The 25,179-nt window shown below is 41.5% G+C and overlaps 2 protein-coding genes across 4 annotated transcripts; both read right to left on the bottom strand.

Moving 5' to 3' along the window:
• Positions 1-458: 458 nt before the first annotated feature.
• On the bottom strand, positions 459-13,019 carry depdc7a (DEP domain containing 7, paralog a). 3 transcript variants are annotated; one of them, XM_077520031.1, is made up of 10 exons: positions 12,947-13,019; positions 12,382-12,495; positions 6,457-6,916; positions 5,404-5,534; positions 5,121-5,313; positions 3,680-3,900; positions 2,292-2,434; positions 1,965-2,090; positions 1,388-1,466; positions 459-1,289 (listed from the first exon to the last, which is right to left on the bottom strand). In XM_077520031.1, the coding sequence occupies exons 3-10, from the start codon at positions 6,906-6,908 to the stop codon at positions 1,066-1,068; spliced, it is 1,569 nt and encodes a 522-aa protein (XP_077376157.1). In that variant the 5' UTR covers positions 6,909-6,916; positions 12,382-12,495; positions 12,947-13,019; the 3' UTR covers positions 459-1,065. The 3 variants fall into 3 exon arrangements, with proteins under 3 accessions (XP_077376157.1, XP_077376155.1, XP_077376156.1); XM_077520029.1 differs by lacking the exon at positions 12,382-12,495; XM_077520030.1 differs by lacking the exons at positions 12,382-12,495; positions 12,947-13,019 and adding an exon at positions 11,798-12,069.
• Positions 13,020-15,555: 2,536 nt separating this feature from the next.
• Positions 15,556-25,148, bottom strand: qser1 (glutamine and serine rich 1). The gene is made up of 13 exons (XM_077520026.1): positions 24,901-25,148; positions 23,493-23,596; positions 22,934-23,059; positions 19,616-22,831; positions 18,977-19,281; positions 18,739-18,855; positions 17,901-18,034; positions 17,633-17,808; positions 17,411-17,548; positions 17,219-17,316; positions 16,795-16,941; positions 16,612-16,707; positions 15,556-16,536 (listed from the first exon to the last, which is right to left on the bottom strand). Exons 1-13 carry the CDS (start codon positions 25,008-25,010, stop codon positions 16,396-16,398), a joined length of 4,908 nt encoding a protein of 1,635 aa, XP_077376152.1. The 5' UTR covers positions 25,011-25,148; the 3' UTR covers positions 15,556-16,395.
• Between the last annotated feature and the right edge of the window lie 31 nt (positions 25,149-25,179).

The raw sequence follows: 25,179 nt of genomic DNA, 5'->3' as shown, positions 1-25,179 counted from the left end.
ACATCTTTCTACAACTACACTAACGGATGTATAGAAAATACACACTAACCTTAAACTTTCTTATTTGAATTGTACAGGTTTGAGGCTACACTATCGTTTGACTAACATCAACGTGTTTCTATGCAATTAAAAAATGTTTGGTAGTTTGTGCTTTCGTCACCTACTAACGAAGCAGCCATTTCCTCTGTAAACGGATCTCAAATGAAACTACAGTACTTCGACGTGACTGAAGCGAGACTTTTGCGGCTCAGACGTCCACAGGGAATAATTTCCGTGAATATATCCGACTGTTTACAACACCGCAACATCAGACCTTCAAATTAGCATCCGAAGGCTTTCACAGACACAGCTGGTTTGTATCACATTATTTGGCACTCTTGTTCTTTTCTCACGAAGCACACATCCTTATTGGCTTAGTCCTGGAAGAGCAACATTCGCTTAAAAATTAATATCAAAAGTATTATGGTTGGTATATTTTTAGGTTTATTTACGTTTTTACAATTTTAGTCCATAAATTTTGTTATTTTGCACAATTGTAAACGGACAGTTTCCGTACCATCCTGTAGCGTGACGTCATCTGCAGGCGACCCGATACAGTCTGGCAGCCCGATCACATCTGGTAGCTACACCGGAATTGTTTCTGAATGCTGATTGACTTGCAGTTTTGTTCCGGTTTCAAAGCAAAGTTTCCCATAGGAAATAATGTAAAGCAAATTAATTTGTTCTAGGGCCGACAACAATAAAACTTTTAACTCGTCTGTTAATATTTACAGTTTCACAGTAACATTTGAACTCTGATACTTCAACATGCCTTAACAAAAAACAAAATATACTTAAGGTTGTAATTGCTCAGTCATGCTGTAGCGAACAGACAGGTTTTCATATTTCACAGTAATTTTCATTTCCTGCTCTATAGTTCACACACATTTATGATATTGATATGGTATTATCATGAAAATCCCATCATATTCCTTGCAAATACACATTCACAGGCACTATTTACACAAAGGCCACATATATCCACATTAACAACCACTCTGTACATTATTACACCAATTATAACTATCACTGTAGCAACATGTTCATGCTTGATAACTTATTGCCAAAATACTGCACAAAAATGTCCGGGTGGCCTTTATAGAATTGTCCTAACAGACGTCTCCTTTCCTTGCTGGGCAGGTTGGGATTCTCGTGGATTGTCCGCAGTAACGACCACAATTCCTCTTTGGTGTGTTTGTCTCCGTTTTCCGAGTAAGCCTTTGCGCTCTCTCGTGCGCAATATGTCGACCCTGGATTTACAGAGGCACAAGAATAATACGGGAAATGAGAGTAAATATTTTGTTTAAATGAAGTCAGAGGATAATGCAATGATGTGAAAAGTGCATACCTGTTATCATATCTGCATCATTCCCTTTAACGATATTTTTTAATCGGTCGCTGACCATCTTGTGTAGTGAAACAGGAACCTGGTGGTAGTCAAATTTGACATACATTTGTATTATTTATTACATTACATTTACTTCAGTGATTTTCATGTTTTTTTAATTTTTTTATTTATTTTTTTGATAAATTGTTGTGCCTGCCAGAGTAATTTTATTGTGACATACTTTTTACTTGTACTTGAGTATTTTTGTTGGGAAGAAATTGTACTTTTACATCATTGTAGATCGGATAGAGGAACAAAACGAGTAAAAAGCACAAACAAAAGCCGCATTATTATCTTTCCTTCCGCTGCACTTCTCTTACATAACATTCCCGTTTATTACCTCCTTCCTGTTTGGAAGCTTGTCATTTTATTTTCCCTCTTAAGAAGAGATACGCGATTTTTGTTTTAAGCTGTTCCTGATGTGCGTCGGGAGTAGAAACTCATGTAAACAGCGTGCGGTGGTCCCCAGCGGTCTCGGAGCTCTCTTTTCTGAGAGAGCGCGATTGTTATCGAGCACGGCGTAATGCACAACGCTCACTTTGAACAGATCGCAGTGGTTGTCCATCATAAACAGAACCATCAGGTCCACTTTGCCTTTGGAGAGCCTTCTGCTGTACACGATGGCGCTGGAGAACGACCTCTTCACTGCCATCCGGTTCTCGATCTAAATGAGGAGTTGGAGACATGTTTGAGAAACTCACTCATCAATCCAAAAGATTCGTATTTGATACCGTTATTAAGAAACATTTAATACATGACTGTATTTGTACTCATTGTCATTTATTTTACTGTATGTTGAATTGAGATAGAGTTCAAGTTGTTACGTGAGCACTTCGTTATGGAAAAAGAAATGTTTCAGACACACCTCTTTGTGGAGTTTGATGTCCTGCGCGCTAGCGGCGATGGCCATGAACCTGAGCAGCCGCCGCAGCTCCTCCCTGCAGCGAGAGTCCTGCAGCTTCAGGCTGAGCTGCAGCGCCTCCAGAGCTTGCTCCGCTTTACCGTTCACTGAGGAAACATCGCACACGTAATTAAGTGAGGACGCGGAGGAAAGCGTACGCAGTAAGCTACATCACGGATTTTCACGGAACTCAAGTGACAGCATTATTTGGCGAAAAGAAGAGAAGAAGTGACAGAGAAGAGCCGCTACTGAAAGAGCACGCGCCGGTGAGCAATGTTGTACTCTATGATGAACATTTTGGTGATTCAATAAAAAATGTTTCATTCTCCTTTGTTGTATGTGACTAATAACTATGCTCAGTATGTGTTACACTAGCAGTGGTTCGAAGGTTTAAAATTACCGTAACACCTCATGCTAATTTCAGTTATCCGGTATTTCGCATTTTAAGTTACCATTTAGCTAGCGGACTTAAGCTAGTGCTGTATATGTTTTGGTTAAATATTCTGTTGTTCAAATATTGAAAGATTAATTCTCGTTAGTTGTATGTGATGCTGCTCCGTGGGTGTTGAAGTAGCAGTTGTTTAGTAACAATTATTGTTACAGCTGTGGTCATTTCTGTTAGCCTGTAGCTTTAAGCTAACGTTCCTGTTAGCATGAAGCTAACGCACATTTATTTTAATGTACTTTTGTTTACATTCGATTATGTTTGTTTCAACCTTCTGGGACGGGGAAAACTGGTCTCGCTCAGGGTTATTATAGTTTGGGAATTTTTCATTTTAGTTAGTTTTGATTTCGTTTTAAGTTTTTTTTTTTTTTTTGTTACTTTTAATTAGTTTTCTGGGTGGTTCTGTTGGTTTTTAATTAGTTTTTAGTTTAATAAATGCTTCATTTTAGTTTAGTTGTAGTTGGTTTCAGTATTAGTTTTAGTTTTTTGTTTTTTTATGTGTATAACGTGCGCAATATTTAAAAAACACCATGGAAGTGACGTCATCTGAAGGTGCTTTTCCATTGGCTGCTTCTAGATGACGTCACTTCTGTGTGACACACTCTCAAACATCCTTATTCCGATTAATATCAAAATAAATCTACTTAAAATCACATTTAAAATCATCCCCAAAGGCTCATGCATTAAATTAAGTACCAAAGACCAAAACGAACGACATTTTTGTTATAATTGTAGTTCTGTTTTTTTAAAAGCATTTTCGTTTTTATTTTATTTCGCTAACGAAATTGTTTTTGGAATTTTATTTAACTACAGTAACCTTGGTCTCACTATACAGTACTACATATTTTCACTTACTGCGTGTAAGTCTGGAAAGTTATAAACAGGTATTTAAACGAAGTCTTCTCACCTAGAAGCTCCGAGATGCCCGAGTGGATGTCGAACACGTGGTTGCTGAGGAGCGGCGGCTGCTCGGCTCGAGCGTAATGCTTAGCCAGGACTTGGTAGAGCACCCTCTTACATTCGGCGAGGTCGTTGGCGCAGCCCGCCACACCTTTACTGACCTCCACCACTTGATCGTCGGGGAGGAACTCCAGACAGTTCACGGCACCAGACATCCATTCATCTGCCCTGGGGGAGAGGAAGCAATCAGGATTTGAAACTAGCTAAAAAGTGATGTAAGCAGATTTGAAGAGCCGTGCAATATCCTTAGCACACATGTCGACCATCTTGTGTAGCCTCGTAACGTAACCAAAATATTACAAATAGCACAATAACGCTTATCAAAGCAGCATTTGATCTTTTTATCTTCTTATACAGCTCTTGAAATGAACGTTATGCTTGTGGACAATTGTTCTACTTCATCTTTTTTGTAAGACAATCTAAAATGTAGTGTGTTGTTTGTGAGGTAGGCATGATACAGTATTGAAGTACTGGAATTAGCATCATTTCGCATTATGAAACTACAATTTGCAATGTTAGAGCAACATGGCAAACCCGACCAAACTGCCGCATAGTCCGTGGCGCACGGCAGCTGTTTGCAGCAACTCGTTTTGCTGCGATTCAATATTTGAATCAGCCAATCAAAAATGAGCTAGCTTACACAAAACGTTTTGATCCATCACTGCTAACAGTCTCTCAAAAATATCTACACTCTTTAAAATGGTGTTTCTCCTCCCATGGCAATTGACTTCTTCCTTGACAATCACGCCATGTTTTTGTGGCTCAATGAAAAAAATATAAAGTGGAGCCTCAAAACCCGAAACAGGGTTGTCGTCTTTCTGTTGTAATTTTCCGTCGTGTTCCACTTCACTCGCGTTGCTCGGTCTGTGGCGGACCTTCTGTCTTGGTAAATAAATTCTTCATTATGATGATAATCGGTAAACTTCAATTAGTCAGATTGCATATCTTTATGAGCTGAATGGTTGATTCAGTGACGTGAAAGGGAACAATAGCCAATAGGCCTATTAAGCCAAATAACAGAAATAGCAGTGTTGACTGTTTGTGTAATGTGATTCAACACAATAAAAATGACAAGAAAAAGATTGCAACCGCAAGGTAATTACTTGAAAAGCTAACTGTTAGCCTAGCATCTTTTTGTTTGAGTGCGACTTCTTCTGCAACTACGTTAACTTCTTTGCATTTTATGGCACTCTAGATTCGGTTTGGCACCATATTGCCTCTCACAGGTCAGTTTTGGTACTACAACTCATCTGGTTTTAAGTGATTGTTGTGGAGATGTAAACCTCGCACAATTTGGTTTTCCTCAACGTCTCCAAAATTGTGCTCGTGTAAACGAACGGCCAAAACAACACTTTTAAGTTTTTTTTTTTTTAGGAATGGCTACTTACTGTGCCTCACTGAAGGCCTTCAACACTTCTCTGTCCAGGTAGCCTGACGTCAACAGCAGGTCTGAGTCGCTGTCTACGTCGTGCAGAGGAGACCGCGAGGCGTCGGTGCTGTCGAGTAAGTTCTCCAGCAGCGGGAGCTCAATCAACTGCAGGAGCCTGCACACGGCCTGCTGGTGCCACACGTCAGTAACCACTGCAGTCGGGAGTATTTGAAAGGTTACGAAAGTAGTAGGTACAAATACTGTGAATTTTGGTGCCATTTATCGTTTCGACAGCTACGTACGCTCCCTTGAGAGGCCCAAGTTGATCATCTGAGGCGTGATGGTCGAGTTTAGGTTGAGATTTCTCAGCACGTCCTCCACCGCTTTTCCTCTTCTTACGGGGGAGTGGGTTGAGTAGATTGGAACGTCTTGTCTGGAGGGTTACATCATAGCAGTCAGTCAGGGAAGGGGAATTGATTAAGGCGAGTGACAGGGACACATTTGAGGAGTCAAATGGTTGTACGCTAGTTTGATTCAGTCACTATGTTTGTATTGCGGTTATTTCATTACAATCATACAAATTGCAGTACCTGCTTTAAACTGTTTCTGATTAACTCATTCGCTCCCAGCCATTTTGAATGAAGCAACCCCCTTCACTCCCAGCTGTTTTACTGGATTTTGACTGATTTTGCAAGGCCCATAGAATATTGTGTTCTATTTGTTATAAAAACATGGAACTTCCCAAAAGAAAGACTAGCATCTCTTCTTTCATCGGGGAAAAAAAGTATATTTCTATCTGTTTCCATTTTGCAGCAATTAGCATTGGAATTTCCTCATGATTCAAAAATCTGTTTAAAACAGTGGGGAAAAGAGGTTTTGCAACATGGCCCTGGTTGATCTCTTATACTCTACTGCCACCTGCTGGCCGTTTTTGTAACAACTACAATTGATTCAAGCATTATCTTCAGTTCAGTGGCTGCATCAAGGCCTTCTGTATACTCTAGCATATAAAAAAAAACATATAAATACATCTTTGGGAGCAAATGAGTTAATGTATTTTTAAAACACAATATTTCTGCTAATACCTGATTTATTCAATGCTGCAATATAGGGAGCCAATATAAAGAAAGGCTGTACATTGAAATTAGTGGCGTGTAGTTGGAGTTTGCAGTGTACTGAGCTGTAATCTATATTTTTTGTACTTTTTCATTCAACTAATTGAGGTTAATGGGAAAAAAAAAACGTGAAGTTTAACTCAGCAAAATTGGCATCCTTTTGGTAACCTTGCTCTCGCAAGATGAATTCTCCCGGTATTTGTGAGTTCACAAACTATTAATAGAATAATATTATACTACCTTTCACACAGTGGGTTGTAGCTGTTCTTGTTCCTGCTTATGCCTGGAGAGTCGTAGCCGCTCTCTATTGTCACCGTGGAGCTGGACTTGATGTTGTTTAGCGGCGACAAGCCCGTCTCCGGGCTCGGGAACCTGTACAAACTACAGCCGCTGTCCTCAAAAGTGTCCCGCTTCTTTTCCTTGCCAAACACTTTAACGCCCACCGGCTCAAAGACCTTGGAGTCCATCAGGGTTTGACAAAGTCGGACGGCTTTCTTGCGAGGGACCGCCTCGTCGCCGAAGAAGCGGTTCAAGGTGATGTGCGCCAACACGGCATCCACGGCCTCGGAGCCCAGGAAGCAGTCCTGGTAGGATTTGAGATTGTGGCGCCGGCGTTTGACCTCCACGTGAGTGTGGAGGTTGGAGATGATGCTGCTCCAGATTTGGGTGGCCCGGAATGGCTTCCCAGCCATGCCTCGCTCTGAAGGACGGATGACAGGAGTGTTAAAAATTGTAGGTAAGCGTATTTCATGTATTTTGGTCTCTCAATGGCAAGTCCATGTCTAAATTCAGTGTTTTCATTTCGTCACTGTTAACTGCTGACTGTAAACTACTCCACTTCAGCTATTTGATCTCTTTCATTACTGAAAAGTGTCAATCAGAAAAGAAAGGTAATGATGGTAATTGGGGGGAGGGTTAAAACTAACAATGCCGAATTGGAAAACATAAGTACAGTATTTAAAATTTGAGGTAAGTTATTCTACATTTTATTAAAATAGAAATATATACGGGCGGCACGGTAGTCGAGTGGTTAGCACGTCCGCTTCCCAGTTCTGAGGTCTCCGGTTCGAGTCCAGGCTCGGACCCTCCTGGGTGGAGTTTGCATGTTCTCCCCGTGCCCGCGTGGGTCTTCTCCGGGTACTCCGGTCTCCTCCCACATTCCAAAGACATGCATGGCAGGTTAATTGGGCGCTCCGAATTGTCCCTAGGTGTGCGTGTGAGTGTGGATGGTTGTTCGTCTCTGTGTGCCCTGCGATTGGCTGGCAACCAGTCCAGGGTGTCCCCCGCCTACTGCCCAGAGCCAGCTGAGATAGGCGCCAGCAGCCCCCGCGACCCTTGTGAGGAATAAGCGGTCAAGAAAATGGATGGATGGATGGATAGAAATATATACATATATGTAATCATAATCAAAACAGCCACCTGGAATGAATTGTGTTGAGTTCATAGATTTAATGTAATAGAAAACAATGTGGTTCTTGAAGGATGAAGAAACAATGTCCACACTGTTAGACCACTCTTCCTAATATTCTATTCCGCAATGTGGGTGGTCTTCATTGCTGCTAGCACATGCACCAGGCCAGAGCGCACCACAGTCCAAACTAGACCATTTCCAATCACTTTAGTTAACAAGAACACAGGCATGCCAACCACAGACATGAAGATTAGATACGCGTGTTAGCATGCGTATAAATGGCGGCCATGTTGGCAAGGGCGATATTCCAATCAAAGGCAATGCATGGACATTGAAAGGGATACTTTACTTATTTAGCCATTTTTGGCAGTCAAACATTAATATTTTTCCTATAATAAATTTGATATTTTCATTATTTTTCATGTACAATTGGGACCTTTAAAAACACATTTTGCAACTTGCTGTCGACTGAAAATGACATCACAAGGGCTCAGGTAACCAATCACAGCTCAGCTTGCGAATGTCACATGACCAAACCTAGAAAACAGGTGAGCTGTGATTGGTTATCTGAGCACTAGTGATGTCATTTTCACTTGACAGCAAGTTGCAAAGTCTGTTTTTAAAGGTACTATTTGTACGTGAAAAATAATGAAAGTATCAAATTAATTATACACAAAATATTAACTTTTTATTGCTATAATGGGCTAAATAAGTGAAGTATCCCTTGAAATTAAGTCATAGTTTGCTCATTTCGCAACCAATTTTCACAAGCTAGCGTGGCATTCTTGATGCCTGGTTGGGATTCGCTGCTCCAGGTTATTTCATTCTTAGTACTGCTTGGAAACCTTTTAAACCCAATCACTTTTGATTTTGTAATCCATCCATTTTCTTGACCGCTTATTCCTCACAAGGGTCGCGGGGGGTGCTGGAGCCTATCTCAGCTGGCTTTGGGCAGTAGGCGGGGGACACCCTGGACTGGTTGCCAGCCAATCGCAGGGCACAGAGACGAGCACAAGCACACATAGGGACAATTCGCAGCGCCAAATCAACCTGCCATGCATGTCTTTGGAATCTGGGAGGAGACCGGAGTACCCGGAGAAGACCCACACGGGCACGGGGAGATCATGCAAACTCCACCCAGGAAGGCCGGAGCCTGGACTCGAACCCGAGTCCTCGTGCTAACCAGTCATCCACCGTGCCGCCCTGATTTTGTAATGTTTTTTCAAATCGATTTTAGATGGTATAAAACACTCGGGAAGGAGTTTTTACCAGGGATAAATATACTTAACAATCAACTACTATACAACGTATTCCACAAAATCTAAATAATTTGTGGTGCTCACTTACTTTACAAATCTCTCTCTCTTTTTTTTTTTTTTTTTAATCCGTAGTGGAAATGGAACAAAATTATAATATGCAAATAATGCTATAAGGAAAAAAAATGGGTAAGATGCTCAACAACCCTCTTACTGCAAATCTCATTGGTCTGAGCTTTAAAGTCAATTGACTAAAACATTTGTGCCGGTCATCACAAGAAAGCCGAGCGTCCCTACATGAGATGTCAGCGTAGCTTTCATGTCACCACAGGGAGCATCTTAAGGCAGTTGAGCAAATGTTAGGGGACGGGGGTGGTCAGCAGCCCGGGGCTATAAATCACTGTCCCTGACGGTAGCCGCTCCGCTCTGTGTTATGACAACACAACATGACAAATGCTATTATGACCCATCTGTGACCACAACAACAAAAGCAGATGCTTGGAGAGCAAGTGCATGCAGGCGGACCCGGAGTGGATAAAACTAGGGTCAGGGTGCGGCATCTTTGTGTCAATATGACTTTGTTATTATTTTTTTTTTGTGAAGACAGGTAATAGTTCTTAATGTTTTATGTAAAGTATAACATTGACTTTTGTAGTGGTGCTTTCAGCTTTGAGATCCAACTTATCCAACCAAGGAGCAGTACAATGTCCAATGAATAAAATGTGGCAAAAACAATTTACTTCTTTACATTCTATTTAAATATCATTGCTGCAAGTTTTTTTCCTCCATGTTACTTTTTCTTATTAAAAAGATTGATGATGATTCCATTCATTTCAATGCAGAAATTACAAGAATCAAACATGCCTTAGTGATGTTATCAGATTAAAATCCTTTCAATTAGAATTTAAGGGCCATCTGGATAATCCACAGGACTCCTTGGATTACTAATTACAGCATAAATCCGGATCCGATCAATTTCCATTAAACCTTGTTAAAGATTTAAAAAAAAAAAAGACAGAAAGGAGTGGAGGAAGAGGGGAAGAGGGAGGTGGGAACGAGGGTCATGTGCGGGTCAAAACAATCCAGGGAACCTGGCTGTGTTCTGTCACCTCTCGTTGCTCATGCTGGACTACGATTTGAAACCGTAGGGTTCGATATTAGCGGTGGCCTGACGATGGCGCAACTGGGCCACAGAAAATGGTCCAAAAGTGTTTTTTTTTTTTTTTTTTTTTTTTTTGGACCGAAAGACCTTTATCACAGAAAAACATGCTTGGGGTTAGCCTCATATGGCTAGCTTGGCTAGCATAATGGTTGCTTGCTAGATTCATACTAGTGGTGGCAGCGGGACGATGGAAGAGAACAAGGGCAAGGATGCAAAGAGATGCTTCGTTGCCAAATTTTTATGACCCAAAATGCATGGTCGACAATTGAGGAGAGAGCACAACTTGGCTCATGGTTGCCAGTCATCTGAAATGATTGCAGACTCTATCATTGTGATTGGGCAGGTAGAGAGAGTGCAGCAGTGTTTGTTTGCACACAGCAGAGCGGGTAAACAATTGCAGAGGGAGACAAATGCCATCAACACAAGAGGCCTTTTTTTCCCCCCCTAGTGAATATCACAGTACCAGCCGTATTATTATCACCATCATCATTATAACTGCAGTAAGTAGTCTAGCAGGACCTCAAGCATGCCGCGCAGGGAGCACACTGCGTGGCATCAGGCCATTAACAGCCGGTGTGCAGATAATCTTCATTCCTTGAGCATGCAAGAACAAGTGAGATTAAGCTGCCAAGGCAAACCGTGGACTCGCTGCCATTGGCCCGCTTACATTTGAATCCTCGCATCAGGAGCGGGTGCGTAAAGGCACTTTCGCCTTGTGTCACCTGTGTTGTTTTTAAACCTCACAGTGGTTCTTTTAACCTGGGTTCACGGAGTCAGTGTGATTTCTATATTATTGTAATCCCTTCATACTAACTAATATGTCGAGCAAAAAAAGAAAAAGAAAAAAAAAGTGGTTGGTCGAATATGCGTAATATGAATTCACATGTATGATGGAACATATGGTGTTCCACAGGGTTCCATTCTGGTCCTCTGCTGTTTTCATTGTATCTGCTGCCCCTGGGCTCCATCTTAAGAAAACACGGGTGGTTGTTTTAAAGTGCTCTATAGATTTAAAGTTGAGTAATGGGAGTCAGCATCCATTCCTAACTGCATGATTTGCAATGCCAACTTGCTATCTCTCAAAACTAAGGAAGACTTCCTGAAGCAGCATGGAGAGGGACAATACAAGAACACAACACTTTCTGAATTCAAAGTGTAGAAGAGCCAGCCTGCTCTCCCGGTTCATTTTGTTCACCATTAAACCCTATACCGATGTCTAAACGTATGTTTTCCATAAAGAAGAGTGTGGTGAATGCACATAGGAAACTGGTGGGGTTCAGTACCTCTAACAAGGTTAAGAACCGTACTGCCCCCAAGCTAATAATGAGTCACAAAAACAGCAGCATAGGTCAATTTAAAATACCTCATAAATGGACAACTATAGTAACGTATTGTACATTACAACATGTGGGATCACGATTTGGCAAACAGCGGATCACTCGCTCATATCTTGAAAAACAAACAAACAAAAAAAACTCGCATGTCGGGTCTTTCGTATGTCAAGGAACCAATATAATCAATATCCCTACAAAGAAGTTCTAATTAACGTCTAACATATGTCTCATTTAAAACTGTTACTGTCCATCAACCATTGTCACAAAGCACATTAATCTTAACATTAACTTCTGTCACTACTAATACAATTGTTACAATGATCAATCTTTCTGCAATTATGATAAATCACACAACAGCGTCTTTAAACGTCTGCCCGGAACTGTTTTACAAGGATCACATCACAATACAGAGCATTACCTGCTGTTCGCTCCAGCAGTGACAGTGAGAAGCCATGCAACTCGTCTCCTCCTCTTTCCTCCTCTTCTCCCTCACTCAACAAAAGTGACGCAAAGTCCGACAAACGTCAACGTGCCCCGAAACTGTCTCCTCCCCCTTATTCAATATTCATGAGCTAATCAGCACCGTCATGGCGGATTTAAACGTGTGGAGCTCCAGAAGGAGATTAAATCTCGACAAAGGGTTCGTTGACGTTTATTTAGCATGTTCCAAGTTAAAAAGATTTACATAAAAAAAAAAAAAGAAACAGAAGAAGAACACAAAAGTAACAAAGAACACACTTTGATATTTAAATTAATTATACCATTTTCACTGGTGTGTCTCGTGTTTAAATTAACTTTCTTTCTTTCTTTCTTTCAAAAATATTCGAAACAACCCTCAGTGTAAGCATTGTACAGGCTACAGCTACGTTTTAACACTTTGTTGATCATGATAGTGATACATGAGCTAAGTAGGCTACTGTATCTTCTTTTTTTTTTAGGTGGTACTTTGTATAAATACTTTGAAAAACACTCGAGAAATGGATACAGGTTGCTCAGCATCACCTGGGATCAGTCACATGCAGTCTGTCACAGACATGAGGAGCCCATCCACTGTCTACATCCGGTACTAATATCGCTCAAGTTGTGACCTTGTGACATCTGTGTTGTGACGTAAATCTGACAGCGGAAACAACAAAACACGGTAAGGTAAAATAATAATAGTAATAATAAGGTAAGGTTACACTGTGAACTCAATGTTGCTTACTGAGTGAGAATGTGAGTCGAGTACAGCACACAACAGGTAAGGCTCAAGAATGGTGAGTCAAACTGGTTTGTTTATTGTGTTTTGTGCAAAAACATTTTCTTTTACTTGATGATGGTAAGCCATTAGAGGACTACGAGAAAAAAAAAAGTGGCTAGTGACACACAAGAAAAATCTCATCAGTCAAAAATTACACTATATTAAAACGACCAGATTGAGCTAAATAGCTTATTGTACAAGTATTGTCACAATCCGCAAAGGTTGAATTAAAGCAACTGGACATTTTGTTTTTCCTTCTTTTCCAAACAACACTAAAATATGACCTTTACTATCAGGCTTACGATATGTTAATTTCCCCACACTCACCTTCTTTTCCGTCACAAAGTTTGGTGAGGTGCTTCTATCCGTAGACATGTCACATCCACACCTTTGAGGAAATGTGACTCTGTGTGGTTTAAAGGAAAACAGGTTTCACAACTTTCCCCAAGAACTCCCGCATACCTGTGTTTTGTAAACCTACCAAAAAACTAAAGGGAAAATGGTTTCATACAAGCACAAGAAAGAAGGCAGACTGGTTAATATTAATAATACTGTACATCATCGTTAATGGCCTCTTGTTTCTTTGCCTGCAACAGTAAGCCTCGACTTTTTTTTTTCTCCTTTAAATGCAATTAGTCCTACATAGCCCCTCGAACTATAACTTACAGGAAGCAAGCTCAACTACACTGCTTTCATTTACAAGGAACAAAGAAGTGGCAACTTAAACCACAAGACTCTCAGCCAATCAGTGTAGAATTAATTAAATATAATGATAATAGATGCAATTTATAATTACAGTACAATACAACTTCAGCACACCACACTGTAGCTGAAGCACAGCTCATTTTTCCTCTTAATGACAATTAAACAAAATTAAACCAATAGGTTGCCTATTTTTGTGATCAAAAAGTCTTATGTTACAATACCAATTTAACATTTTATTTATTTTTTTTAGGGAAAAAAGCCTATAATGTTGTGAAAATTAATTTGTAACTTTTCTTAGCAAAAGTTATTTTTACAACAACAAAGACATTTTCTTAAAGTTGTATTTTTACAAGATAAAATCTTAGTATGATAATAGTTAAACATTAATGTTGGAAGAAAATAATTTCAACTGAACTTATAAAATCTAACATATTACAATCATATAAAAGCTGTGGACTTAATTCAATCACACTTTCAATTATTCCACTCCACAATTATACAATCAGCATAATCATAAAAAAGATTATTGATGCTAATTTTTGAGTTGTTTAAATTTATTTATTTGCACCTTTTTTTAAATTTTCAAATAACTAATATAATAAAATTTTGTTCCATCCTAAAGGAACGTCCATAATTATAGTGTTTCAACGAATTTGAATTGGCTTACCGTAACATTTGTATTAGTTTTTTACGTTTAAACATTGTCTTGTTTTGTACCAAAAAATAAATGATTGTCCTACTGCACAGTGCACAAGCTGCACTCCAAGTTTTTTCCAACACAAATAAATAAATATATATTATTATAAATATGCATTGCTGTATTATAAAATAGGTTTGGTCCAAAAGGAACTTTCATAATTATAGTGAGTCTGTTAATAATCGTTTGAATAATCCTGCCAAAATAATCATGATTATTGTTTTTCTTTTTTCCCGATAATCAAGCAGCCCTACATGTATGTATGTTGGGTTTGTTTTTTAATGATACATTATCCAAGTATTGCTGATTATTTTTGGCTCATGGAACCCGGTTTAAGAAGCACTGCACTACAGAAATGATGACACAAAAATAATAGGAACACGTACTACAGAATGGAAAGTGAATACAGTTGCAGGTAGTTTGCAGGACAAAAAAAAAAAAAAGTTTTCGGTTCAGATCCTTTTGCAGACAGGAGGTGAGCGTGGTGACCTAAATGCACGTTAGAACTCCTGAATGTGACCTTTAAAACGCAATGAACCTGTCAGTGGAACAAACTGTAACTAAGCTTATGACGTCTTTCCCCACATGGACCTTTTTCACATTGTCAGACTCTCTGAGGATCCCCCCACCACTTTCTTCTCCCACTATGGGAACAATGCAGCTCATTACAATTTATGTAGACAGCCGAAGTCCAGCATGTGTCTCAACCAGTTTGACCAGTAGTGGAATGGCGGACTGGTTGGCTGCTATCCGCCCCCCTTCTCCCCTCCCCCCGGAGGACAGAAGCTCTCCTCAAATCAGCACAGAGACACGTTTGTTTCTCAAAGGGCTGACAATCGTTTTGCGTTATGGCTGTGCTATGATTGTCATGTTTTATTCAACAGACAGCGAATATTTTGATCATGAGGATACTGAGGGGCAGAATCACGTTGGTCCATCAATGTTCTAACATTACATCAGAAGTTGAAACTGTTATTTAGTCCACAAATACTTATTTTCTGTAGCTCACCAAGCGAAGTGGCCAAACAGCGACTGCACACATACGTTCAGCTCAGATGTGCTAATCAAGAAAGGTGCTTCACACCTGTCATTTTTGTGGTGAAGCTCATGTGATTGCATCTGCAACAGTGCATTTGTTCACCGTTTCAAATGTGTTTCGAGCTATTTTTAGATGTATTCATACAAGTAAATATTACTGCTGTACTAGGTTGCAGTTTTACTGATATGCATTGCTCTCTTTTAGGCAGATGGCCGTCCTTGCAATGTTACAGCTCGAGGTTTGTTGTTAGTTCTTTGCCACTGTTGCCTAAGTGCTTGCTCTAATGGGAATCTGTTTGGTCTCTTCATTACACAAAATGAGGAAACTAATTTGGGCATGTAAATTAGGGTTATTCTGAGATGTTCTCCATGCACTTTCACGTAATGTTCCTTCACCTCTGCATATGTAAATACCCGAGAAATAACGTAAAATACTTGTTTCCCAGAAATGGTGCTGACATGGCAACAACTTCCACACAGAAAATAAAAGGCAAAGTAATACATGTGGTGTTTTATTTACAAATCGGCATCTTGAGAAGACCAAGAACGTGATCGCATAAGAGTCACCTTAAAAATTGCCAGTTGTCGGTAAACAATGGAAAAGTACTGAATATTTACTTCTGTGAAAATATAAATCTATTCATCATTAAAATGTGAGCTATTCAAAGGAGTATAAAGACAGCTGTATTTTATCCTCAGAAAAACAATATTCATAAAAATTACTCTTATAAGCAAAATGTTGAACTGAAACGTAGATACAGTATTTTGTTAGCAATTTCTCACCTGATTTTTTTTTTTTTATACAAAATGTACACTATGTATATCATGAATAACCTTATGAGCTGACACACTATTAAAAAAGGGCACATTTTACAAACTATATATCTAAGGTTAAATATATATATATATTTTTTTATTACTATCAATAGGCTTGTTTTTCTGTATTTCAATCTACTCATCGAAACGATTAAGGCTTGTTAGATCTGTTGGCGCTCTAATTTCTACCACATTCTAGCATCAATAATAATCTGGTTTAAAAAAATAATAATAAAAACTATAAATCTATAATAGCGACCAATAAAAAAAAAATAAAAAATAAAAAAAAAAAAAAAAAAAAACGATCTGTGGAAACAAATACAGACTGGGAGGAGCTTATTGAGGAAAAAGTTCCAAAACAAAGCCCTTGCTCTCTCTTCATGCTTTCTGCTGAGAAAAGAGGCAAAGTTTAGTTTCTATTAGCCTTCTTATTAAGACCTCATCTTGGCCTTGTTATATTGCTAGGATCCTTGTGTAATTTAGGGACAAGACATAAAGTGTTTTTGGAATCTTCGGCTGTTCATCGGCAGGCCTGCTGCGCTTGATTGATCAGCTCCCCAAAACGGTCGAAGAGCCCCTCCAGCCAAGCTCCATTCTGCAGGCACTTCTGTACAGTTTCCTCCTGCCCCAGCTCTCCCCCCTGCACCCGCTGGGTGGCGATCTGGAGAACAGATACCGTGATGATGATGAGGAGTAGCCTCCATAAAGCAAGGCTTTACTGAGGTAACAGTCTCACCTCATCCTTACACATGAGGTATGTGTGGTACTTGTAGTGCTGTAGAGAGTGATACAGGGAGAACCACTGGCTTTTCTGTTGGTCCACTGCGTACTCCTATACACAAAGCAAAAGACATGTAATAATGTGCAATTGCACCCTCTGCTGGACAAACAATCAACAAACGGAACCTAATTGTCCTACTTGAGGCACTTTTTGAGGCATCTTGTCAGGCTTCATGGTCTTCCTGTTGTAGGCCATCCCACCAAGTCGCACTTTGAAGGCGGGTGTTTCCCCGTCGTTCGTCAGCTCCGTCACCACTGAAATCTCCGGGAAACTGTCCAGTGCCATCTGAAGATAGAAGACATAATCACATTATATATATATATATATATATATATATATATATATATATATATATATATATATATATATATATATGTATAAAAAAAAAAATCTTTTTTTCTTTTTCTTTTTTTTACAGTGACAGAAAGATGAAAAGGCAGAGAAGGACATCAACTAATTTCCAGTTAGACATTCTCACAGAGCGGACATAAAATATGCAAGTAATGTGCACGTGTTGCTGCTTCACTGTATCACGAAACGGCAGCAATGGAACAAAACTCACCTTGAGGACTGGCTCAATGTGCAATTTGTGAAGCAAGCGTCTTCGGTTGTCACTGATTAAGCCCTCCATCCTTCTCATATGTGGCAGCAGCAGCTCATCTTGTGGCATGACAAAACAGGCAAAATTAGAGCTCCGGAGGGAAAGCATCTTTTCCATATGTTTAACTGACAAAAATCTTTCGCCAATTTTTACCGTTGGTCCTCTCAAGTTCCGTCATCACATCTTCGTCGAGGGCAACGCTGACGAGCAGCTCCACAAAGCTCCTGAAAGTCTCCTTCATAGTTCGTGTGTTGAGAAGTCTCAACGCAAAAGGCACAGGGGGGGTCAACTCTAGGAGAATAAGACGAGGAAGCCAGAATAAATTTTAGACCGCGATCCTGATTTCAACCTCCCAATCTGAAATCGCTTCTTTACCATCTTCTTCTGCGGATGATTCCGAGGCAGCGGGTGATAACACCTCCTTCCATTTCCTCCTCTTCTTGGGCGGGGGTTCGGCTCTTGGCTTGTGGGGTTTGGGACGAGGCCTTTGGCTTGGAGATGACAGGAAAGGGCCGGCTGTCAAGCCCAGCAAAGTCTTCACATGCATACCCCTGTGAAGCAAACCAAAGGATGACATCACTAATGCGCCTGAAACATGCCAGAAACTATGCTCAACCCTCTTAAGCCCACAGTGTTGACACACCTGAGTGAGGTCATGGGCTTGCAGTGTGGCTTCCGACTGCACACTCGGACATATTCCCTTTTGTTAACTGTGTCCAGAAACTTCACATAGACCCTTTGGTACATAGTTTTAGCATCACCAAAGTATCCAAGATACTACACAAAGAAAATAAAACATGTTGAATTAGATTCAATTACAAAGATGCAGTCGTAGATGACTACAATAATACACACAATTTCAGATTTAACGTTTTGCACTTTAGCCTTTGTGGGTCAAGACGCATTTGGACAATGACAGATGGTGTTTAACTCATTCACTCACATTTTCACTGAAGCACAACCCCCTTTGCTCCCGGCTGTTTTACTGGATGTTGATAGATTTTGCAAGGCCCATGGAATATTGTGTTCTATTGCTATTTAAAAAAAATAAAAATAACACGGAACCTACCAACAGAAATATTAGTCTCTTCTGTCATCAGGAAAAAAAAAGTATATTTGTACCTGTTTCCATTTTACAGCAGATAGCATTAGAAAATAGTTAAGTTTCATCTTCATCGTTATTCACAAACCTGTTGAAAACAGTGGGGAAAAGAGCTTGTTGCAACATAGCCCTGGTTGATCTCTTATACTCTGCTGCCAACTACTGGCCGTTTTGTGATAACTACGATTGCGTTTAGTGACCTCATCAGGTCAGAGGCTTCATCAAAGCCTTCTGTTATGCCCTTGCATAAAAAACAAACAAATGTATAAATACGTTTTTGGGACCATGGCAATATTTAAAATAGAACGTATTTATATGTTTTTTGGCGCAAATGAGTTAATTTGGCTGACACTTATTTGAGTAATGCATGCTTACTCACGCTGTTAGTGGCAGAGAAGACGCGCTTTCCGTCTCTTAACTCGGGCACAAACTTCTGCAGCAAAGCCTTCTGAACTTTCCAGATGGCGGGAGGCTCGCTTCCCGCGCACATTGTCCCCTGGTAACATCACACAATACATATTAATTTCAATACTGAGAGACATAAAATTGGGACAGTCACTTATGTTGCATTCAAATTTACTTCTTGATCATTGAATAATTTGCAGTTATTTGTATACCTTCAAGGTCTCAATGTCCTCATTCCTCACAACAAACTCATCTCTTTCCCGGTACATTCCTTCCCCTCCGCTGTCCGACAGCTCCTCGTCAGTCAATCCCTCAATTGCCACACTTAGTAACTCAACGGCGAGCTGGCCAAGCGGGGTTTCATTAGGCTCCTGCTTGATCGCAGATGTGGTTACTGCGGCGACTGTGGTTGGCTTTTGAGCAGCAGTGGGTATTAGTGCCAAGTGGGTGTCTGTGAGGCTGAATGGCACAGTGGCAACTGGGATTGGTTTTGGCACCGTACTGGGGACGCGGTTATCTGCAGGAAGATTATGATAATAAATTGTTTTTATCGTTCAAATGTCCATCTTTAGTGTAGGTGAGGTGTGGGGAACCTGAGCCCTGTATGAACACTTAATTCTAAATTCTAAAAACAAATCAAGCCTCAGAGGAGCCGTTATAAAAATCTGCAAAATATTTAACCCACAAATGCTCATAATAAATACAATTAACGTGTTTGATTGATATTTGTCATTTATTTATTTGGTATAACTCACAAAGGACTTTGTATAAACTATAATAGCCTTCCTTATAGAGTCCAGGTTTACCTAATACTGCTCGTACCATTCAAATACAATATAGTGTTACTGTACCTGGCTGGACTTTCCGTTCTGAAGGTTCATCAAGAGCAGAGAGCACTGAGCTGATGCTGTTCCTCAGTGCCTGGTTCCTTCCCGTGTGCTCTTCTTCGTCAGAGCTGAACGACGGCAGCGTCTCCAAGTTCTTCTGCAGGTCTTCATCCAGACGTTTCGGCTGAGAGCTCGTGACCGGACTTTGGTGGGAAAACAGAGAACCTGATAGAGTCTGAATTTTGGGGGGCAATACACATGGTGGAGGAGGTGGTTTGGCCAAGGGAGCAGACTTTTTGGAGCGTCCTGCAGTTCTTGAAGGACTTGAGGAGTACTGCTGTTTGGGGCCAGATTTGATGAAGTCCAAGAAAGAGCCAATGAAACCAGTTTTCACCTCTGGCTGTTTGGCTTCCACTTCCAGAATCTTCTGCCGGATCCTCTCCTGTTGCGGACAACCGTCATACACACTTTGCGAAGCAGATGGGCTGGCGTCACCACCCTTGGAGTTAGGCCGCTTTGCCTGCCCAGTGCGCTTGGCTGGTTTAGGTAGTACATTATCCTCTCCAGAAGGTTCTGGCCTTGTCAAAACATTGGAGTCGACTTCTTTTTTGGGGAAGTCCGGTACGCTTTGGCATTCTATGAGCTCGTTCTCAGTTTTGATACACTTTACATTACCGCTAACACTGCTGTGGAAACCTAAGTGGTCATAAACTTGCCCTGCTGAGGGATAGTTGTATTCAGGGCTGTCTTTATCCACTTTTATATTGAGATCAGAACTGTTGCCGTGGTGAATGGACTTTCCTTGTCGGTCTGTAGAGATCTGTGCACGATTTAGTGTCATAGCCATGGAGTGAGAGTTAGTGTCTGTGAGGATCGTCTGTTGAGCTGTTGAGAAACTAGGCGACATTTGCGTTATATCCACCGTCCGAAAGGGATTCTTGGCATCAACAGGACTTGCCATCGCCGCCATTTGAACTTCTGCTGAGGACGTACATTTGGCGAAGTCTTGAGGCGTGACGCCACAAGCAGCCACAGTCGCAGCCAGGATATCGTCAACGTTTGATAAAATATTTCTGTCATCGGCAAGTAACATGGAGTCCGAGAAGCAAAGGGAGTGCAGGGCAAAGTGGTTCTTAGCATCATTAGACTGGTGAACAGCTGACTGGCTGTAGTGGTCTTTAGAAGAGTCAGAGCATCCTGAGCTTTGCTCAGACACGACCGCGGCCTGCTGACTTTGGCTTTCAGTTACATTGGGACACAGTAGTTCCCGATCCATCTGAAGATACTGGATATTAAGCGGGCCCAAGCCCGGGCCCGATTGAAGGCCTTGCACTGATACGACCTTTGAAGACATCTGTGTATTGTGCAGAGGGGGCTGCTGAAGAAAAATCATCTGGTCAGGCTCCAGGAGAACCTGAGCACTTGGGACAGTGATAAACTGGGAGTGGTCCTGGTGGTTTTGTTGTGCCTCGGATGATTTGATGATAGCAGGATGCTGCTTAAGTGGTTCGGGACTAAGAAGTTCATGTGAAGGTATAATACTGGAGTTGGTTGTTTTTGGATTGGCGTTTTCCTGTCCATTAATTCCACTAAGGTGACTATGTTGTTGACTGTGAATTTGTGCTGTGTTGAGCTGTGTAAGATGGTCATCACAATGCGAAGTGTCTCTGATGACACTTTGCGTTTTGTGGACGTCATCCATTTTTGATACAATATAGATTACGTTGTTTTGAGCTGTTGTGGTGCCGTTTGCAACAGAGCCCTCCATGGATGCCTGTTGGAGCGCTTGTAGCTCCTGGATAGGGAGTTCTTCAAATGTTTGCTTGCAATATGTTGGTTTTATGTCCTTTAATGAGGAGTTGATATTATTCAAAGCTTCGGTAGCTGGCGGGTAGCTAGCAGACACAGTCTCATAAATGTCTTTTGTCTGCACTGTTGCCTGCTGGGAAATGGTGACAGGAAGTGTTTTATTCTCCACAGAGCCCTGCAACAGGGTGTAGTCTTGTGCAGAAGTGGACAGATTCTGTCCACAGGTGGGCTGGTAAGAGGAGTTCATGGATTGTGTTGTGTCGTAGCGTTGGGATTGAGTCACTGAAGCCCGCTCCTGTGATGCTGACGAGTAAGTAACATTTGGGTCCGTCTGAGATTGAGACGAGGGATAGCTCTCCGAGAGAGCCCCCTGACACAAACCCTGGACCTGGACACAATACTGTTCTTGGCTCAGCACTGGACTAGAAGAGTACACAAGAGCAGATGCCCCGGTGCCAGACAGACTGGACAGGGAAGGTAGTGTCTTGTAAAGGGAGGACAAATTGCCTGTTGAAGAATGAGAGGGCTGTGACAGGGTATGTGTCGTGATGTAGGTTTGGGACAGACTGCTGGATATAAGGCTGGATAGTTGGTTGGCAATTACAGAATTCTGCTTTCGCCCAGGGTTGGTATAACTTTCAGTGGGCTGAGATGCTTGGCTCTGAGAAAGTCTATGATTCTCCTCATGGCCTGCAGAAGCTAATTTGGAGGAATACTCTTTAGTTGTCGGCACTGTGGTGCATGAATAGCTTTGAGTGACTGAGTCCACTTTGTGTTGTGGAGCACCATTGACCCTTTGAGATGAATCTTTTTCTGTGGAAGGGCTGCAAGATTCCGGAGTCTCACGGGGTTGGTCTTGTCGGAAGGACATGCCTCCCTCACTACCGGAGCTGTAGTACCCCTGTAAAGACTCCTCAGAATTGGGTACTTGCTCTGAGGCTGTGTGGCTAGCAGAAGGCCTTTGGTGGTGTTTGATAACGCTACATTCTCGCTGAAGTGCTCTCTCGACAGAGCCTGAGAAAACAGTGGCCCCGTAGGATTGTGAGGCACTATGAGGGGCAGGAAGAGTTGATGGCAGAAGGCTAAACTGTGGTTGTAGGAGGTGGGGGGCTGACTCCTGAGCTGAGCGGTATGTGGAGGACTGGACTGGAAGAGTTGAGCCTAAAACGGATGCAGAAAGGTTGAAGGCCAGGGCAGCTGGAAGCACAGGTTGGCTCGGTTTGAGTTGGAGGGAGTCGTGATGAGACAATAGACCATTGGTGGAAGTGCTGAGGGCTAGATCCTGGACAGCCAGGGAAGAGTTGGTGGAATAACTCTTGGAAGTATATGGACCGCTGTGTTGATAGCTTGACAATGCAGATGGAGAAGGAAATGTGGCAGTAGAAGGAAGAGCACCAGTCAGATATAGCTCTGTGCTGGAGGAGTTGGTACCTGCATGGATAATATCAGCAGTGTGAAGGCAATAGTTTACATTGCTCTTGTAGTTCACTATGGATGGCAAAATCATTTGAAGAAGGGACAATGCGTTTTCACCTGCGGTCCACGATGGCGGTCTAAAAGGAGGGACTAGCGAGGCACTACCCGGACTTCTTGACTCCACGGATGGAAGGAAGCTCATGATTGAAGTATCTGAAGTATTAATGTTTGTGTCAAGTGCTCCTGCAAGTAAACGAGAAAGACGAGAGAAATCAGGACAATGCTAATCACTTATTTTGAAACAAAACACCATCTACGGCACAGAAAATAACAATTTTGCTACCATAAGGACCACTGTTGTTATTTTTGCTAGTCTCTTTTGGGGAAAAATTGTTGCTAGAGGGGTCGATAAATATAGCAAAAACTTTACTAAGTTGGCATCACTTCAAACACAGTCATAGCACTTGCTCTCTACCTCACTTGTACTAGTGTTCACACGTGTTTAGTACATAAAATCACAACTTCTAAAATAAAAGCACATATGAGGTTTTACTTTGACTTCATGGTCACTGGGATAGCTGGTCAGAGGCTGTGGGTGGGCCCTAGTTTTCCCAGCTGTGCCTTGATCATTACAGAATATGGCCTTCTAGCACATAACAAGTGCTTCGCATCTCACCTGTGGCAACAGCAAGATGTGCTGTAGTGTAGGTGGGAAGCTGCTGTGTTGAAGTGTAGCTCTGCCGCTGAAGGAGCCCTGCATCAAGCTGTGCTGCGCCATAACTGGAAGGGAATGCACAAAAACACATCTAAATAACCTGTTTTACTCCACACAGTAACCTTTAAGAAAAATAATGCTAGCACTTTTTTTTTTTTTTAATGCATTAAGAAGCAAACTACAAATGATTAGAGTAGTGCTGTAAGCTACGTGATCAAACTTCATCAAACGGATTAGTCTAAATTGTGGCAAATGTTTTCATCAGGATTACCACATTATGCATGGCAACCATCCCTCTAGTCGTATTGCGATTTTAGTTTGATGACATCATTTAACAGCAAATAATCATTATATGTGGCAGTTGTCATGTCTAATTCAATACTGGAGTATAATGCAGGCATATCGCTGCCTTACATTTATACAAAAGTTACTGCAATAGCTCCATCTTGCACAATAGTTTAGATCATTGAAAACCATCTGAAAATCCATCTGTTGACCTTTCCTTGCATATAATCTAATCAGATACTACAACCAACAATGTACGTGTGCCCTGCTGATGAGGATCACTTTGTCTTACTCAGGCTTTAATCACTTTATCAATTGCAGCATCAAGTTAATTGACAACGACTCTACCAGACAAGTTCTGTTGCAGCTCTATTTGGATTAATTTAATAAATGATTATGCATTTACCCACTTTAGCTTTTTAAAATGCATTGAGCCAAATCACGTATGTGTCACTGGCGAATTGAGTTATTTACAACACCCACCAACACTTAAGTCACCAAGTATGGTTCCTATTACTGGTGACGAAGTTGCAGTAAGTTTGCTAACTTTAGCATGGAGCTCGCTCCTTCACTGTGCTTCAGTTATTTCGTTATAAGTAACTCGCGACTAGCAGGAGTATTTTATATGCAAATGTAAAAAGGCATTTAAAGCACATCGCACAATCGCTACTTTGAGGACTGAAGATAATTGAAGGCGCTTGTTGTTTTGATTGTTTGGATACGTTGCTGATCTATGATATAAGAAAAATGACAAAGTTCCACAAATGGCATAGAAACTTACTAGAACAGCATATTATGAAAAATCAATTTTAGATTACCAAAAGCTGCCGGCAAGCACGGCGAGTAGACGCGGTGCTAGCTAAAACTAGCAAGATAGAACGCATTAATAACCAGTGAGAAAGCCGCTCACAAGTTAGCCAAAACTTGGAGCACAATCTTTTAATTACTTTAAACGCGCCTGTATTTCGCCAGCACACCAGTCAAAACAAACTGTACTCCCTTAAGACCACAGCTAGGCCCTCCATCACCGACATTTCCTTCGTAAGGTGACCCAGCCTCCCCTCCTCTCTCATCCATCAGTTACCTCGGCTTGATGCTAGCCGAGCCGCGGTCATAGGCCCAAGAAGCTGCGGGCTGTGCTGCCGGAGCCAGCGCGTCCGCAAAGCTAGAGCTCGGGTAGTTCCTGTCCATCATCCGGTGAACGGCTCTCTTCCCCGGCGGAGCTTCGTGTTGCGGCGGGCACACATCGCAACAGCTGCGGTGTGGCCGACGACTGCAGTCGGGTCAGAGCGGCGCACGGCTCGCTATTACCCCCCCGTGAGGTCGCGCTATTCCCCGGATGAAAAAGTGTGTCTTCCCCCCC

This window comes from Festucalex cinctus, chromosome 4 (genome assembly GCF_051991245.1).
Source record: "Festucalex cinctus isolate MCC-2025b chromosome 4, RoL_Fcin_1.0, whole genome shotgun sequence".
Lineage (NCBI taxonomy): Eukaryota > Metazoa > Chordata > Actinopteri > Syngnathiformes > Syngnathidae > Festucalex > Festucalex cinctus.
Note: the sequence above shows the minus strand (reverse complement) of the source record. Positions and strands in the feature narration are given on the sequence as shown.